Genomic DNA, 18,202 nt, shown 5'->3' with positions numbered 1-18,202 from the left:
TAAGAACAAAATTTGTATTTTATTGTAATGAATTTTATTGTGGATTTTGATAAAGTAGATAATCAAGTCAAAATCAATAAATAAAATTACTAAATATACAGATAAACAAGATTTAATGGAGAAGAACCAGTATGGATTTAGCAAAGGGAGATTATGCCTTACTAAAATATTAGAATTCTTTGAAGGTGTGAGCAAGGCTGTGGACAAAGGTAAACTCGTCAATACAGTGCATTTGGATTTTCAGAAAATGTTTGAAAGAGATCCTCCTCAGGAAACTAAATAGGAAGCAGTGCCTTACTGTAAATAGATAACTGGTAGAAAGATAGGAAAAAGAGTCAGTTTTCCCAATGGAAATAAGCAAATAGTGGAGTCCTGTGATCTCTTCTGGGACCAGTATTGCTTAGCAATCATTAATCATTTGGAAAAGGGAGCAACGAGTGAGGTGATCAAATCTGCAAATGACAAATATTTAAAATAGTTAAAACACAAGAAAATTGTGAGGATCTGCAGAAGGAACATGCTACACTAGGGAATTGGGCTTCTAAATGACAGTTGGAATTTATTGTGAAAACTGTCACATTAAAATAGACATTATCTACTTCATTTCATTGGAACCATTAACAATTTTTTTTTTAGTTTCCTGTTAGTGCACTAACCATGAATTTAACGAAAAACAAAAAACCCAAAAAAAACATTTTAAAAACAAAATCAAGCAAAAAATGACAAAACACAAAACAAAACTGTACACATCTAATGAGCATAAGGAAAATAATTGTCATTAAAGGTGTACAATGCTGAGTTCCATATTAGGAATCACCTCTCAGGAAAAGGAGCTTGGAGTTACTCTAGACAATGCATTGAAATACTCAACTCAGTATGCAGCTGCAGTAAAAAACAAAACAAAACAAATAAGAATTTTTTGAATTATTTGGAAAGGAATGGAGAATAAAAATGAGACTATTTGCTTCTGTATAGTTCTATGCTGTGAATACAGCATGCAGGTCTGGTAACCCTATCTCAAAAAAGATATAGAAGAACTAGAAAAGGTACAGAAAATGGCAACAAAAGTGACAGAGGATGGAACAACTTGTTAATGAAGAAAGACTAAGCAGGTTAAGGCTCTTCAGGTTGGAAAAGAAACGACAGATATGATACAGTTTATAAAATCATTAGTGGGTTGTAACAGATAAAGGAAACTTACTTAAGCTTTCATAAAGTACAAGAACTAGGGGACAACCCATAAAATTAACTATCGCTGATTTAAAACAAATTGTAAGAAGTATTTTTTCATTCAATGCACTATTAAGCTATGGAATTTATTGCCAGAGGATGTGGGCAAAGCATCTAATACAGCTGAGTTTAAAAGGGTTTTGGACAAGTTCCTGGAAGAAAAGTCCATAAAACAATTATAAGCCCAGTAGACTTGAGAAAAGCTTATTCCTGAGATTGGGCAACATGAAATACATCTACACTTTGGGATCTGCCAGATACTTCAAAAAAATTCAGATTGACTACTCTCAAAGACAGGATACTAGGTAGGTGGACCCTTGGTCTGACCCAGCATGGCACCTCTTATATCAATTCTGCTATAAGCTAAGCCAGTGTTTTTCAGCCTATGGAACAGTTATAGAAATAAAAATAAATTTGTGGGACACTGCACCCCCATTCCAAAGAACCACCAACCTAATCTATAGAGCTGCTAAGGGGGAACAATTCTTCCCCTCATTCTCTTCCATTCCATTATATCATCCCCTCTATTGGCCCCTCATACTTTCACCTGAGCTGCTGAGTTCCATCGCCCTCACATGCCATGAGTTGCAGAATCTGGAAACATTTTCCTTACTTGCTCCATTTGCACTCACTACTATTTACTCTTCTGCAGTGCATAATTCCCTTCTGGTTTTGCAACCAATGATCAGCTTTCATGTGCTCTGCCCTTCTCTTAGCTTCCTGCTCCAACTGCTCTTCTCCTCAGAAGACTGCCAGTGCTGCAGCAGGCTCTGACCACTATCGAGCCGATACAGTAAAAACTCGGGAGAGAGGGCGAACGCCCGCTCTCCTGTGCGCGCAATTCTGTATTTAAATGAGGCCCGGCGGTAAAAACAGGCAAAAGGAGGCGCTAGGGACACTAGTGCGTCCCTAGCGCCTCCTTTTGGACCGGAACGGCAGCTGTCAGCGGGTTTGAAAGCCGATGCTCAATTTTGCTGGCGTCGGTTCTCGAGCCCGCTGACAGCCACGGGCTCGGAAACCGGACGCCGGCAAACTTGAGCGTCCGGTTTTCGACCCGACAGCCGCGGGCAGACTTCAATTTTTTTTTTTCTTTTTTACCCTTCGGGACCTCCAACTTAATATCGCCATGATATTAAGTCGGAGGGTGCACAGAAGAAATTAGCGCCTACCTTTGGGTAGGCGCTAATTTCTGAAAGCAAAATGTGCGGCTTGGCTGCACGTTTTGTTTTCTGAATCGCGCGGGAATACCTAATAGGGCCATCAACATGCATTTGAATGTTGCGGGCGCTATTAGGTTTGGGGGATTGGATGCGCGTTTTTGGCCCCTTACTGAATAAGGGGTAATGCTAGCACGTCGAAAACGCACGTCCAATGGCAGGTTAACAGTGCGTTCCATCGGAGTGCACTGTACTGTATCGGCTCGTATGTGCCTTCTTTGGGCATGAGTTGTCACAGCGCTTGCTCTTGCAGTTGCTCTTCTCCTCCTCCTCCTCTGCTGCATGAGCAGCTGATGTCCAGGAGAATTTTCAAAACTTGCAGGCTAGTCTATTTATTTACTTAAAAGTATTTATTACCCACCCTTTCAAAATGTTCATGGTGGGGTACAATAAAAAAAAAACCATACAATTTTGTAAAACAACAAACAGGCAAAAACCATCATCATCATGCTACAGGAATGCTGATCATAACCAAGACAATGAAAAAATGTCAACATACAACAGTTGTTAATCAAGGCTGAGATTACACATGGAACACATCATTAAAGGGTGTCAGTCAAGAATAGCAAAGCTATGCTAAACAAGTATGCTTTAAAAAGTTTTTAAAATGTCTTATCGTGGGTTAGGGAAATGTGACTCAGTAGGAAGTTCCATAATGTGGAGCCATAAATGGGAAAAGAGCGTTCTCTGGTCACAAATAGATAACGCTGATTTGGAAGAAGGAATGTCTAAGAAATATTGACTGGAAGAGCGTAACAGACGTGAAGGTGATTGGATCCTTAGGGTGGACTCGATCCAAAGTGAGGAATGTTATAAAGTAGATTGTGTGTGAAATTAGGAAAGCCAATTAATTTAGCTGTTTAGGCCCATGAGCTTTGAACATGCACACTGGGTCACGCAGGCTTCCCACTGGCAGCTTCACCATCTTCAGAGATGGGATAAGCTCTGTGACACTGCTGCTATCAGAACTGGAGAGCAGTAATTGGAAAGGGGTGGACTCTTGTCACTACTTCAAGCATTGGAGAGACTTTGGCAGCAAAATGATGGCCTCTATTGCACCATGGAGAATTTGCCGGTGGTAACCGGACAGGCTTGTGTGCCACCAACATTGCGGACAATTCAGAGGCAGCAGCCAGATGAGCTCTGCGGTATTATCAGGACTGAGGAGACTTCGGTGATGACAGAGGAATGAGCTTCATGGCGCCACCAGGATTGGGGAGCAACAGTCTTCAGCATATGCGGCAATGGGATGAGCTTTGTGTTGCCATCAGAACCAGGAAAACTTCTGTAGCAGCAAAGCTACGGGGCGCAGTGGCACACTTCTTTAACTATGACTGCATATCTGTTGGGACACGCTGAGCTAAGCAATCTCAAGTCTCAATCCAGAAAATCGGATACAGAGAGGCTAACACTGCAGACTCCACAAGGACTCTCTAAAGACTGCTGCTCAGAGTTATCATACTGTACTACTCTGATCATTTATACTTTCATTTCAATAAAAATTAAAAGTTTCCTTTACTAGTGTTCCTTGTAACCCCTAGGAAACAGTATCTTATAAATACCAGATTTGAACACTGGGACTACTTTGCTTTAATGAAAAAAGTTACAGAAAAGAGCCTTCCTCCTTCACTGAGATGATTCTATATAAAAACAAAAAAGTAGGATGATTAGGTGTGTGAGAAGGAGGCATGTGCTAACCAGCTATTAAAAAAATGTTCTACCTCAGTGTCTAGGCAGAAAAAAATGAATTATAAGAATTGGTCAATTTTGCAGAAAAAAGTTTTAGAGCCAACAAATATGTATGTAGGAAAACAGTTGGACCCAAAAAACAAAGCGGAAGCCGATCCAAATTGCCGATGAGCGAAGAAACAAAGGGTGATCGGTGTAAAACAGCCTTTATTAGAAAGAGCCCGACTCTGGCCGAGTTTCGCTCCTAAATGGAGCTGCCTCAGGGGCTATCGTTGTGGGTTGTCTTCAATTGTGATTAAACACTGTACTTTCAGAAAACATGTACAGTCCAGGCTGTGCAACTTGGCGTGTTAGTCTTCAGCATTTGTTGATTGCATGTATAGAATAATATAAAGTCCTTTAAGAGCCGTGTTCAAAAACAAATTTTGAAATTGTCAGGTCATAGTTCCACACATCGTTTAGCGCTTCTACAGTGTACTGAAAGTACAGTGTTTAATCACAATTGAAGACAACCCACAACGATAGCCCCTGAGGCAGCTCCATTTAGGAGCGAAACTCGGCCAGAGTCGGGCTCTTTCTAATAAAGGCTGTTTTACACCGATCACCCTTTGATTCTTCGCTTGTAGGAAAACAGTGGCATACACAGGGGATAATCACAACTAGAGAGACTCATGGAACAAACAGAAAATCACAAGACAGTCATGAACACAGAAATGGCAGCCATAGTAATAGTCTCTCTTGATTCCTATGTCTCTCTGCTCTTGCTCTCCGAATGGAACTGACTGCCTAAACAAGTAAGGCTCCGATTTGTACCCATCATTAAGCCACTGAATTACATCAAACTTTAGAAAGGGTACTACAGGGATTAGAGAGAGAGAGAGAGAGAGAGAGAGAGGGAGAGTCCAGGAGTCCAGCATTCCCCACTGCTCCTATTTCATTCTCTGGAACAGTTGCAGGGTCCTCTCTAATCATATTGCACATGCTCACACATCAGTCAGAAAGATTCAACATCTGATGCCTAGAGCTTGTATTCAGTGTCAGCACAATGTCTCCTCTAAGAGGGCTTGCACTTATCTTTTATTCTTACCTCAACAAAAGATCCTTCAGGCAGAAACTGTGGAGTAGGTGTCATCCAGGATAGACCTACCCTTTAATGAGTAAGCAACCTAAGTGAAATTACAGCCCAGAATTTGCAATGCTTGAGTTTGCCAAAAAGAGTTATGCCTTAGAGTCTGCACAACCTAAAATGTTTCTTATTTTAAAAGACTACTCTTACTTAAGAACATAAGAACATAAGAAAATGCCATACTGGGTCAGACCAAGGGTCCATCAAGCCCAGCATCCTGTTTCCAACAGTGGCCAATCCAGGCCATAAGAACCTGGCAAGTACCCAAAAACTAAGTCTATTCCATGTAACCATTGCTAATGGCAGTGGCTATTCTCTAAGTGAACCTAATAGCAGGTAATGGACTTCTCCTCCAAGAACTTATCCAATCCTTTTTTAAACACAGCTATACTACCCTGCACGAACCACATTCTCTGGCAACAAATTCCAGAGTTTAATTGTGCGTTGAGTAAAAAAGAACTTTCTCCGATTAGTTTTAAATGTGCCCCATGCTAACTTCATGGAGTGTCCCCTAGTCCTTCTACTATCCGAAAGAGTAAATAACCGATTCACATCTACCCGTTCTAGACCTCTCATGATTTTAAACACCTCTATCATATCCCCCCTCAGTCGTCTCTTCTCCAAGCTGAAAAGTCCTAATCTCTTTAGTCTTTCCTCATAGGGGAGTTGTTCCATTCCCCTTATCATTTTGGTAGCCCTTCTCTGTACCTTCTCCATCGCAATTATATCTTTTTTGAGATGCGGCGACCAGAATTGTACACAGTATTCAAGGTGCGGTCTCACCATGGAGCGATACAGAGGCATTATGACATTTTCCGTTTTATTCATCATTCCTTTTCTAATAATTCCCAACATTCTGTTTGCTTTTTTGACTGCCGCAGCACACTGAACCGACGATTTCAATGTGTTATCCACTATGACACCTAGATCTCTTTCTTGGGTTGTAGCACCTAATATGGAACCCAACATCGTGTAATTATAGCATGGGTTATTTTTCCCTATATGCATCACCTTGCACTTTCCACATTAAATTTCATCTGCCATTTGGATGCCCAATTTTCCAGTCTCACAAGGTCTTCCTGCAATTTATCACAATCTGCTTGTGATTTAACTACTCTGCACAATTTTGTGTCATCTGCAAATTTGATTATCTCACTCGTCGTATTTCTTTCCAGATCATTTATAAATATATTGAACAGTAAGGGTCCCAATACAGATCCCTGAGGCACTCCACTGTCCACTCCCTTCCACTGAGAAAATTGCCCATTTAATCCTACTCTCTGTTTTCCTGTCTTTTAGCCAGTTTGCAATCCACGAAAGGACATCGCCACCTATCCCATGACTTTTTACTTTTCCTAGAAGCCTCTCATGAGGAACTTTGTCAAACGCCTTCTGAAAATCCAAGTATACTATATCTACCGGTTCACCTTTATCCACATGTTTATTAACTCCTTCAAAAAAGTGAAGCAGATTTGTGAGGCAAGACTTGCCCTGGGTAAAGCCATGCTGACTTTGTTCCATTAAACCATGTCTTTCTATATGTTCTGTGATTTTGATGTTTAGAACACTTTCCACTATTTTTCCTGGCACTGAAGTCAGGCTAACCGGTCTGTAGTTTCCCGGATCGCCCCTGGAGCCCTTTTTAAATATTGGGGTTACATTTGCTATCCTCCAGTCTTCAGGTACAATGGATGATTTTAATGATAAGTTACAAATTTTTACTAATAGGTCTGAAATTTCATTTTTTAGTTCCTTCAGAACTCTGGGGTGTATACCATCCGGTCCAGGTGATTTACTACTCTTCAGTTTGTCAATCAGGCCTACCACATCTTCTAGGTTCACCGTGATTTGATTCAGTCCATCTGAATCATTACCCATGAAAACCTTCTCCATTACGGGTACCTCCCCAACATCCTCTTCAGTAAACACCGAAGCAAAGAAATCATTTAATCTTTCCGCGATGGCCTTATCTTCTCTAAGTGCCCCTTTAACCCCTCGATCATCTAAAGGTCCAACTGACTCCCTCACAGGCTTTCTGCTTCGGATATATTTAAAAAAGTTTTTACTGTGAGTTTTTGCCTCTACAGCCAACTTCTTTTCAAATTCTCTCTTAGCCTGTCTTATCAATGTCTTACATTTAACTTGCCAATGTTTATGCTTTATCCTATTTTCTTCTGTTGGATCCTTCTTCCAATTTTTGAATGAAGATCTTTTGGCTAAAATAGCTTCTTTCACCTCCCCTTTTAACCATGCCGGTAATCGTTTTGCCTTCTTTCCACCTTTCTTAATGTGTGGAATACATCTGGACTGTGCTTCTAGAATGGTATTTTTAACAATGACCACGCCTCTTGGACATTTTTTACTTTTGTGGCTGCTCCTTTCAGTTTTTTTCTAACAATTTTTCTCATTTTATCAAAGTTTCCCTTTTGAAAGTTTAGCACGAGAGCTTTGGATTTGCACACTGTTCCTTTTCCAGTCATTAAATCAAATCTGATCATATTATGATCACTATTGCCAAGCGGCCCCACCACCGTTACCTCTCTCACCAAGTCCTGTGCTCCACTGAGAATTAGATCTAAATTGCTCCCTCTCTCGTCGGTTCCTGAACCATTTGCTCCATAAAGCTATCATTTATTCCATCCAGGAACGTTATCTCTCTAGCGTGACCCGATGATACATTTACCCAGTCTATATTGGGGTAATTGAAGTCTCCCATTATTACTGCACTACCAATTTGGTTGGCTTCCCTAATTTCTCTTAGCATTTCACTGTCCATCTCACCATCTTGACCAGGTGGACGGTAGTATAACCCCTATCACTGTAGTCTTCCCTGATACACAAGGGATTTCTACCCATAAAGATTCAATTTGTATTTAGTCTCATGCAGGATGTTTATCCTGTTGGACTCTATGCCATCCCGGACATAAAGCGCCACACCTCCTCCCGACTGCTCCTCTCTGTCATTGCGATATAATTTGTACCCCCGGTATAGCACTGTCCCATTGGTTATCCTCTTTCCACCATGTCTCTGAGATGCCAATTAAGTCTATGTCATCATTTACTGCTATACATTCTAATTCTCCCATCTTACTTCTTAGACTTCTGGCATTAGCATACAAACATTTCAAAGTTTGTTTTTTGATTGTATTTTTATTCTGCTTTTTAATTGATAGGGATAAGTTAGAATTTTTTAGCTCAGGTGAGTTTTTAGTTACAGGCATTTGGACTACTTTTCTAATTATTGGAACCTCACTGTCGGGATGCCCTAATTCTAGTGCATCATTAGTATCCTTTAAAGATACATCTCTCCGAACCATGCGCTGCTGAGCGACTGTCGGCTTTCCCCTTTGTTCTAGTTTAAAAGCTGCTCTATCTCCTTTTTAAGGGTTAGCGCCAGCAGTCTGGTTCCATCCTGGTTAAGGTGGAGCCCATCCCTTCGGAAGAGACTCCCCCTTCCCCAAAAGGTTCCCCAGTTCCTAACAAAACTGAATCCCTCTTCCTTGCACCATCGTCTCATCCACGCATTGAGACTCCGGAGCTCTGCCTGCCTCTGGTGACCTGCGCGTGGAACAGGGAGCATTTCAGAGAATGCTACCCTGGAGGTTCTGGATTTAATCTTTCTACCTAAGAGCCTAAATTTGGCTTCCAGAACCTCCCTCCCACATTTTCCTATGTCGTTGGTGCCCACGTGTACCACGACAGCCGGCTCCTCCCCAGCACTGTCTAAAATCCTATCTAGGTGACGCGTGAGGTCCGCCACCTTCGCACCAGGTAGGCATGTTACCAGGCGATCCTCACGCCCACCAGCCACCCAGCTATCTACATTCCTAATAATCGAATCACCAACTATGACGGCCGACCTAACCCTTCCCTCCTGGGCAGTAGGCCTTGGGGAGATATCCTCAGTGCGAAAGGACAATGCATCACCTAGAGAGCAGGTCCTTGCTACAGGATCCTTTCCTGCTACATCTGGTTGGTGCTCTCCCATTATGAGACCTTCTTCCTCCAAGGCAGCACCAGGGCTGCCAGTCTGAAGTTGGGACTGGACTACTATGTCCCTGAAGGTCTCATCTATATACCTCTCTGTCTCCCTCAGCTCCTCCAGGTCTGCCACTCTAGCCTCCAGAGATCGGACTCGTTCTCTGAGAGCCAGGAGCTCTTTGCATCGCGTGCACATGTACAACTTCTCACCGGTGGGTAAAAAATCATACATGTGACACTCGATGCAAAAGACTGGGAAGCCCCCCTCTTGCTGCTGGACTGCTGCCTTCATCTCAATTTTGATCAGTTCCTAGTTAAGTTTTAGGTTGCTATGGGATTAGGAATGTGTCTAAGTTCCTTTAAATGTATTAGTGAATTCACTATATGTCTGGTAGTGGCCTACTGGGGTCTGATCGAATTCTCAATAAAGTTTTTGTTGATGGGGTTTTTTTTTTTTTTTTGGGTTTTTTTTTGTGCAAGTGGCACCTGCCTATAAATTAAGGGATGAGCTTGGGGTGGGTGGGCGAGGGGTGGGAGGGTTGGGAATTACAAACAGTCTAACTTTAGTTAGTCAGCCTGAGTGACTCACAGCTCCCTTGATTAACAAATGTTTGTTCCCTATTCAAACCTAATCACACTACCTCAACACCTTTCCAAGGTGAGTAACTGAGCTGAAATATTCAACTTTTTTACTTTGGTATATACTGCTCCTAGCTTATTTCTAGCTTCTGGCTACTTTTTTGTTGGGTTTTTTTTTTTTTTTTTTGTGGATTTTTTTTGTTTTTCAATACAATGCACTCAGTTATTTATTAAATAAAACACTTAGCTCTTTAAAAGTCTGGAGGACACTTTAATAGTCAGGCAGACTTTTTAAAAAATAAACACACTACCTACTGCTACCTTATTGACTGACTATTTAAAAATGCAAACAGTCTAACTTGTTTTATTTACTGACTGACTATTAAAGGCACAAACACACAAACACACTAAATAATATTCCCAAATAGTTAACTTTGCCCCAATACTTTTAAAAAAGTCAATGTCAATGTCCCAAGCAAAAACTTACTGATTCCTTTCAGCCACCAGCCTCTCCTCTCAGTGTTCCATTCTTGAATATATATTTAGAGTTTTATATAAATAAAGAAACTAAATAAATAAAATCAGCAGTTCTCTGACTGTTATACAGATTCATCTACTCCTCTACTCCTCTTTTAAAGCTTCATGCTTAGATTTTAAGCCTTTTGGAATAAAAGTCATACAGCTCTGTATGCCTGTTTGTCTCCATTGTTTATCATATTTTATTGTAATTATCTCATGTCTTTTTATATTACATATTTACAGTGCCTTATACAATGATGCTACTTTGTAAATAAAACATATATAGGAAAAATGATATTATATTCTTAACAGTAAAACAGTGTTGGCAAATCAGGACCAATTGGCCTAGCTAGTCTGCCCGATTACTCTGCCTAATGACTGGTGGCCTATCAGCTCCCTTGATGCCTCTCTCAGCTCATCAAAAATTCTAGAGCAACTGGTAATACTTATTCTACAGTAATAGTTTAAAAGGCTTACAGAAATTAATAGAAGAAGCAGAGGAAATAACATTTCCTCCTTTTAATTATGTATTTATCACAGATTTATTAATTGTAACCTTCACAAAAATGTTTGTGGTAGTGCATAACAATGTCATACATACTAACATATTTTAAATTTCACTATGGAGTTTAAAAAAAAACATTACTTAAGTTTTGTATGACCATCTTATGAAAATATAACACAACTTTATAAATTAATCATTCTTTGACTCCATGATGAAATGTTATATTTTGTTGGATTCTTTTTTCATTTTTACAGTATTAATTTTTGGTATATATCCGAACAGTCACAATAAAACACAGAACAAGTTAAGGTTACTCCTACACATGGCAGTAAAGACTGAAATCGGAGTGTATTTCTACATCAGAAGCACCAGAGTGCTTCTGTGGTATGCTCCTACCTGCATCTCTTCTTTAGTAAAGCTGGCCGCTTCATCCCCCAATTCATGTAGATACATGCAGTCTGGCTTTGGACACTGCATATTCTTAAGGAAGTAGCTACAATATTTTGTTGTGCCTAAAGAAGCCTACATAAGACAAAAAAAGAAGAAAACAATATTTAGGAACTTGTACATAAATAATAGAAATAACTGCTTTAATATGAATTTCGACCATTATTATGCAGTCTATTCCACATAAGAATGGATTTACCACAAGAACATAAGATATGCCATACTGGGTCAGACCAAGGGTCCATCAAGCCCAGCATCCTGTTTCCAACAATGGCCAATCCAAGTCACAAGTACCTGGCAAGTACCCAAACATTAGATAAATCACAAGCTACTATTGCTTATTAATTACCATAATAACAGTTTATGGATTTTTCCTCTAGGAACTTATCCAAACCTTTTTTAAACCCAGTTACACTAACTGCTTTAAGCACATCCTCTGGCAATGAATTCCAGAGCTTAACTATGCACCGAGTGAAAAAGAATTTTCTTCAGTTTGTTTTAAATAAGCTACTTGCTAACTTTATGGAGTGCCACCTGGTCCTTCTATTACCTGAGAGAGTAAATAATCGATTTACATTAACTTGTTCAAGTCCTTTCATTATTTTTTAGACTCCTATCACATCTCCACTCAGTTGTCTCTTCTCCAAACTGAATAGCCCTTGCTTCTTTAGCCTTTCCTCATAGGGCAGCTATTCCATGCCCCTTATTATTTTGGTTGTCCTTCTCTGCACTTTCTCCAGTGCAGATATATCCTTTTTGAGATACGGTGACCAGAATTGCACACAGTATTCAAGGTGCGGTCTCATCTCTCATGGAGCGATACAGAGTATTATGACATCCTCCATTTTATTTTCCATTCCCTTCCTAATAATTAATAATATTCTGTTTGCTTTTTTGATCGCCATAGCATGCTGGGCCAACGATTTCATGTATTATCCACTATGACACCTAGATCTCTTTCCTGGGTGGTAACTCTTAAGATAGAATCTAACATTGTGTAACTACAGCAAGGGTTATTTCTCCCTTTATGCATCATTTTGCACTTGTCCACAATAAATTTCATCTGCCATTTGGAAGTCCAATCTTACAGTCTCACAAGGTCCTCCTGCAATTCATCACAATCCGCTTGAGATTTAATTACTCTGCATAATTTTGTGTCATCCACAAATCTGATAACCTCATTCGTCGTACCCCTTTCCAGATCATTTATAAATATATTAAAAAGCACCAGTCCAAGTACAGATCCCTGAGGCACCCCACTGTTTACCTTTTTCCACTGTGAAAACTGACCATTTAATCCTACTCTGTTTCCTGTCTTTTTTTTTTTTTTTTTGAAATTAATACTTTTATTAACTTTCATTGTAACAAAGTTATTACAATAGCAAGATGAATACATAATACAGAATACTTCCCCAATTCCCCCCCTCCCTCCCCCACCCCACCTATGTAGGGGAGCTCTAATCGTTCTGTTACAGAATCCCCCAAGGTAAATGATGAGTGCTTATTCACACCCCCGAATACTCTCATACCCTATATGAATATTTGTAAAGAATAATCCACTCCCACCCCAGTTATCCAGGAACAGTTAAGCTCTTAATCAAACAACAGATTACATGCAAGAAATATATTCCACAAACGATTTCCATGAGGCACGAAAGGCGGCCATTCTCCCGTATTTGGTAGCTGTTAATGAAGCCAAACGATAATATAAATGTAATTTATCTATGACCTCCGGCACCTTCGGTACCTGTTCTGTTTTCCACTTTACTGCTATCAAATTGCGAGCAGCTATAAAAGTATGAGAACAGAAGCGCTGCTGGGTTTTATGAAGGACATCTGGAAACACATGCAGTAAAGCCATCAGGGCTGACGCTTGAAGAGGCACATGAAATAGGTCACTCAACCAGGCAAATAGAAGTTCCCAAAAGATTTGAAGTTTTGGACAGTCCCACCATATATGGAAATAAGTACCTCTATTTCCACAGTTGCGCCAGCAGGAGTCCAAAGCATTCGGATATATCCTGTGGATTTTATCTGGGGTGAGGTACCATCTGTATATCATTTTATAACAATTTTCACGCAGGCCTGCGGAAATGGAGCACTTCCTAGCAAAATATAATATGGCCTCCCAAAATTGTGGGCTTAATTGCTCCCCCAAGTCCAACGCCCATTGCCTCTCAAATGTACTAATTTCCTTACTAGCTGGAAAAAGTGCTTGATATATTTTAGAAATGATACCCTTCAGTCTGTCACTATTTTGCACCAATGACTCAAACAGCGATCGACTGGGTCTTAACTCTTTAGCACGGTGAATAGTCTGAAGAAAATGAGCTGCTTGAGCATATGCCAGGAAATCTTTTGAACGGAAGGGGGAGATATCCATTAGGCCCTGCATAGATAAGAGCGACCCTTGGGACATCAATTGACCAACTGTGGTGATACCCGCAGTCCTCCAAGCCGCCACCTGTAAAATATGTCTATTATAAAGAAGAGAGGTTTGGTAGAAATATTTATAGTCCCCGACTACTTGCCATCTGCTCTGCTTCCAGATGTTCAACGTGACCTGTAGGGACCATGTGACGTCCTTAACGGTCCACCACGTGTCTCTAGGCTGCCAAAATATGGCTTGCAAGGCCATGGAACCGAAAAGAGCCTGTTCAATCGTCACCCATTGTTTAATTTCCAGATGACGGTGAATGTCAATTACTGCCCGCAGTTGAGCTGCCCTATAGTACCCTAGAAGATTAGGAACTCCCAGTCCCCCCTGGGACTTTGGAAGATATAAAACCTGACGCGCTATTCGGGGAGGACGTCTGCGCCAGATAAAATCAAATATCCTTTTTTGCCAACGGCGGATCAGAAGCGGAGAGATCTCCACCGGTAGGACAGAAAATAAATAGAGAAATTTGGGCAGGATTGTCATTTTAGTGATGGCTATTCTTCCCAGCCATGAGAAGGTGCGTCTGTTCCATCGGCTCATATCCAACGTTAAGTTATCGAGTAGCAGTACATAATTTAAATAATACAGATCTGTTAACTTAGCAGATAAGTGAACCCCCAGATACTTTATGTGGGATTTTGCCCATTTATACGGAAACTTGCTGCTAATGGTTTGTATTTCTACCGGACTCAGGGTCACATCAAGTAGCTCAGACTTAGAGAAGTTCACTCTAAGTCCTGCCACTTTGCCAAATTGCTGTAGCTCACGGGTTACCCCCTCCAGGGATGGTATTGGATTAGTCAAAGTTAAGAGGATATCGTCGGCAAACAGAGATGCCTTATATTCTTCAGGCCCCAATCTGACTCCGTGTATATCCCTAGCTTGTCTGATTCGGGTTACTAAGGGTTCAAGGTACAAGGCAAAGAGCAAGGGTGAGAGAGGACACCCTTGTCTGGTACCTCTTCTAATAGGGAAGGCAGTCCCATATCCGCCATTCACTTTAACCCTCGCCGAGGGGTTGTCATATAACTGTTGTAACCAATGCAAGAAGAAAGGCCCAAAGTCCATTTGTCTTAAAGTGGAGAAAAGAAAGGGCCAATGCACTAAGTCGAAGGCTTTTTCTGCGTCTAGGGATAATAATACCGCAGGAGTTTGTGTTTTCCTAGCCCACCATATGAGATCAATAACCTTCCTAATATTATCCGCCGCCATGCGTTGTGGGATAAATCCTACCTGATCAGTATGTACGAGCTGCGAGAGAAATCTATTGAGCCTCTGAGCCATTACGCGTGCCAAAATTTTAAGATCCATATTGATTAACGATATGGGCCTATAAGAGCCACATTGTGCCGGATCTCGCCCCGGTTTCGGAATAACAGTAATGCCAGCTGTATTGTTGTGGGGCCCTATGCTGTTTCCCTCCCGGAGATTATTAAAATACTGGGCTAATGGTTCTATCACCGAGGGTGCACATTTTTTATAATATACCCCAGAAAGCCCATCTAATCCGGGTGCTTTACCCGATTTCAAGGATTTAATCACCAGCTCAATTTCAGTAGGCTGAATTGGTTCATCTAGGCTCTGCCGTTGTTCTTGTGTCAGTCTTGGCAAGTCCAACTCCTGCAAATATGCAGTTATGTCAGATAATTGGATGGAACCCTCAGTCCGATACAGGCTCTGAAAGAACTCCGTAAAAATGTTACGTATTCCCGCCGAAGTGGTAAGGATCTCTCCTACTGAATTTTTGATTTTGGATATATTAGTTTGAGAGATCCGTGCCCGAAGTTGGCATGCTAAATGACGGCCTGCCTTGTTCCCACCCTCATAGTATTTTTGTCGTAAAGAGTCCATAGCGTAAAGTATCTGCTTATTATCAAGTTGTGCTAATTCATCTTTGAGAGCCAGTATCTTCTGATAGCAGTGCTTAGAATGAGTTTTCATATGGATTTGGGATAGGGCTGAGATTTTACCGAGCAAAGCTAGACGTGCCCCCTGTTCCTGGCGTTTACATGCAGTCGCCCTAGCAATCAGAATCCCTCTTGCCACTGCTTTGGAGCATTCCCATATTGTGTTAGGGGATACCTCCCCCCCAGAATTCAAGTTAAAATATTCCTGCATCTGGTCATTCAGTCCCTGCGCAAAATCTGCGTCCTGTAGTAGGGACTCATTCAGCCTCCAAAACCGACTACCTGAATCTCTATCCGCTAGGTCCACCTCCAGAGTTATGGGGGCGTGATCAGACCAAGTGATGGCATCTATCTCTGACCCCCCAACCTGGTTCCCCAGGAGCTTATCAATCAAAAAATAGTCTATGCGTGAATAACTGTCGTGAGGTGCAGAATAAAAAGTGTATGATCTAGATCTGGGATATCGGCTCCGCCAAATGTCTACTAAATTCCAGTCTGATATAAGATTACGCAGTGCCTTTCTACTGGACCCCGGAAACTGAGAATGTGGTTTAGAGGTGTCTATATCAGGTTTAATCGAGACATTAAGGTCGCCTCCCAGGATAATTGGGCCATCCGCATGCAAGGCCAATACTCTATGTAATTCCTGCCAGAAGAGCCCTGAATCTTTGGTAGGAGCGTAGACCGACACTAGCGTGATTTTCTTCAAGCCGATCTGGATATTTAAGATGAGATAACGCCCCTGCGGATCAGCTGTATGGGACAAATGCTCAAATACCAAATGCTTTGAAATCAAAATCCCTGTACCTGTATATTTAGCGTCTGCTCCCCGTGCGGCTAAAAAAGAGTGAGGGAATTCTCTAAACTGCAACAGTCGCTCATGTTTACGTTTCAGATGAGTTTCTTGAATGAATGCGATGTCTGTCTTGTGACGTAATAACTCGCTGTGGAGGAGGAATCGCTTTCTAGGAGTGTTTAGTCCTTTAACATTAAGCGAGATCAACCTAACCATTATCAATCAAAAGGACAACCATCGGTGTGGTTGCTTGTGGGGTGTCCTGTTGCAAAACAAATGTACCTTGGTTTTTTTTTTTTTTTTCTGGGTATTGAGAGTGCGTCAGCATATTGTTGTTGGAAACATAGAATAAACGGGATCTGGCAACTATAAAAAGGATGAACAGATTTTTGAGCTCCCCTACCACCCTCGCCTTTACCAAAAAGGATTCGCTCACCATTTTCCGCGAATCTAACCCCTGAGGGGGGGCACCGGCCGTGTACCGCCGGCTGCACACAGCTCCATCCCCTCCACCCCTTCCCCCTCTGAACCCCAACATACTTAATGTTAACGCAACATTTCTCAGTTATGTAGCTTATCTACCAGGATACTATGAAAATAACCATATTCATCAATAATGAACTTCATATTACTAGAAAACCTTTAAATTGAAATTTAGATAGGAAGTCCTTTATGTAGTACGGCCTCGTTCGTTCTATATTCAAGCAATGGAGAAAGTCTAGCTCCTTCAGCCTTTCTCGGGAGTAAGATTCCTGGGGCCCACTGGTTGTCGACGCAGTCGTCCGCGGCCTGGTCCCTGTCGTCTCCACCGCAGATCGGCATCGGAAGACATCGGAGCCGCGGGTCGGGCGGCTATGGCGAAATCAAAGCGGATACCAGCTTGAGTGAGGCATTCAGCAGCCTCTGCTAAAGTTTTAACCCTGTACGTAATGCCTTGATGTTGGAAGATCAGCGCAAAAGGGAAGGCCCATCTGTAGCGGATTTCTTCGCGACGAAGTACCGTCGTCGCCTCTCGCAGTAAGAACCTCTTTTGCAGTGTAGCGGGCGCCAAATCATTGTAGATGGTAATATCCTGGTTATTCCACTTCCATTGCGGGTGGGCCCGTGCCATTTTCACAATCTGCTCTTTTTGTTGATAGTGGAGAAATTTAATGATAATGTCCCTTGGCTGATTGTTTCGCTTAGGCCCCAGCGCTCGATGCGCCCGTTCCAGATCCACCCTCGGGATACCGCCGGGTTCCTCTACGGGAGTTCCGAAACTAGTCCAAAGAGCTTGGCATATGGATATCGCCGTCTGCATGCTATCCGCATATTGTTCTTCTTCCGGCACTCCTCTAATGCGGATATTGGACCTCCGGGAGCGATTTTCAAGATCTTCAACTTTATCGCCCAGCGCCTCGAGTTCTGCAGTAAACTGTTTTGCTTGAGTTGACATAGCCTCCAGCTGCACGCTGTGTCCATCCGCCCTGCCGTCTAATTCGTCCACGTGTAAGCCCAAGGAGGCAATGTCTTCTTTCATATTTTCCATGCAAGCTAATATTTCTGCTTTGTGATTTCGCATTTCTGACCGTAATTCAATAAACCAGCCTCGCATTTCATCCCTCGTAGGAAAATTGGAGGTTGTGCCTTCCGGGACATTCTCCAGGGCCTCCACTCCCCTTCCTGTATCCACCTCTTCATCACTGCCGAGGCCTTGGGCTGGGAGTGGGGTCACCAGATTGTCTGCCATTGGCTCTTCTGCTAATTTGTGAAAGGCGAATTGCTTT

The 18,202-nt window shown here is 41.8% G+C and overlaps 1 protein-coding gene across 5 annotated transcripts in view; it reads right to left on the bottom strand.

Moving 5' to 3' along the window:
* The window catches only part of CNOT4 (CCR4-NOT transcription complex subunit 4), a 420,537-nt gene that overhangs the window by 235,657 nt on the left and 166,678 nt on the right, over window positions 1-18,202 (bottom strand). For all 5 annotated transcript variants that reach the window (XM_029615559.1, XM_029615557.1, XM_029615558.1 and 2 more), the window contains one exon: window positions 11,243-11,368. In XM_029615559.1, the coding sequence (XP_029471419.1) occupies window positions 11,243-11,368 (126 nt within the window). The remainder of the gene's footprint in view (window positions 1-11,242; window positions 11,369-18,202) is intronic.

Source organism: Rhinatrema bivittatum, chromosome 9 (genome assembly GCF_901001135.1).
Source record: "Rhinatrema bivittatum chromosome 9, aRhiBiv1.1, whole genome shotgun sequence".
Taxonomy (NCBI): domain Eukaryota; kingdom Metazoa; phylum Chordata; class Amphibia; order Gymnophiona; family Rhinatrematidae; genus Rhinatrema; species Rhinatrema bivittatum.
This window is presented reverse-complemented; position numbering and strand designations above follow the sequence as displayed.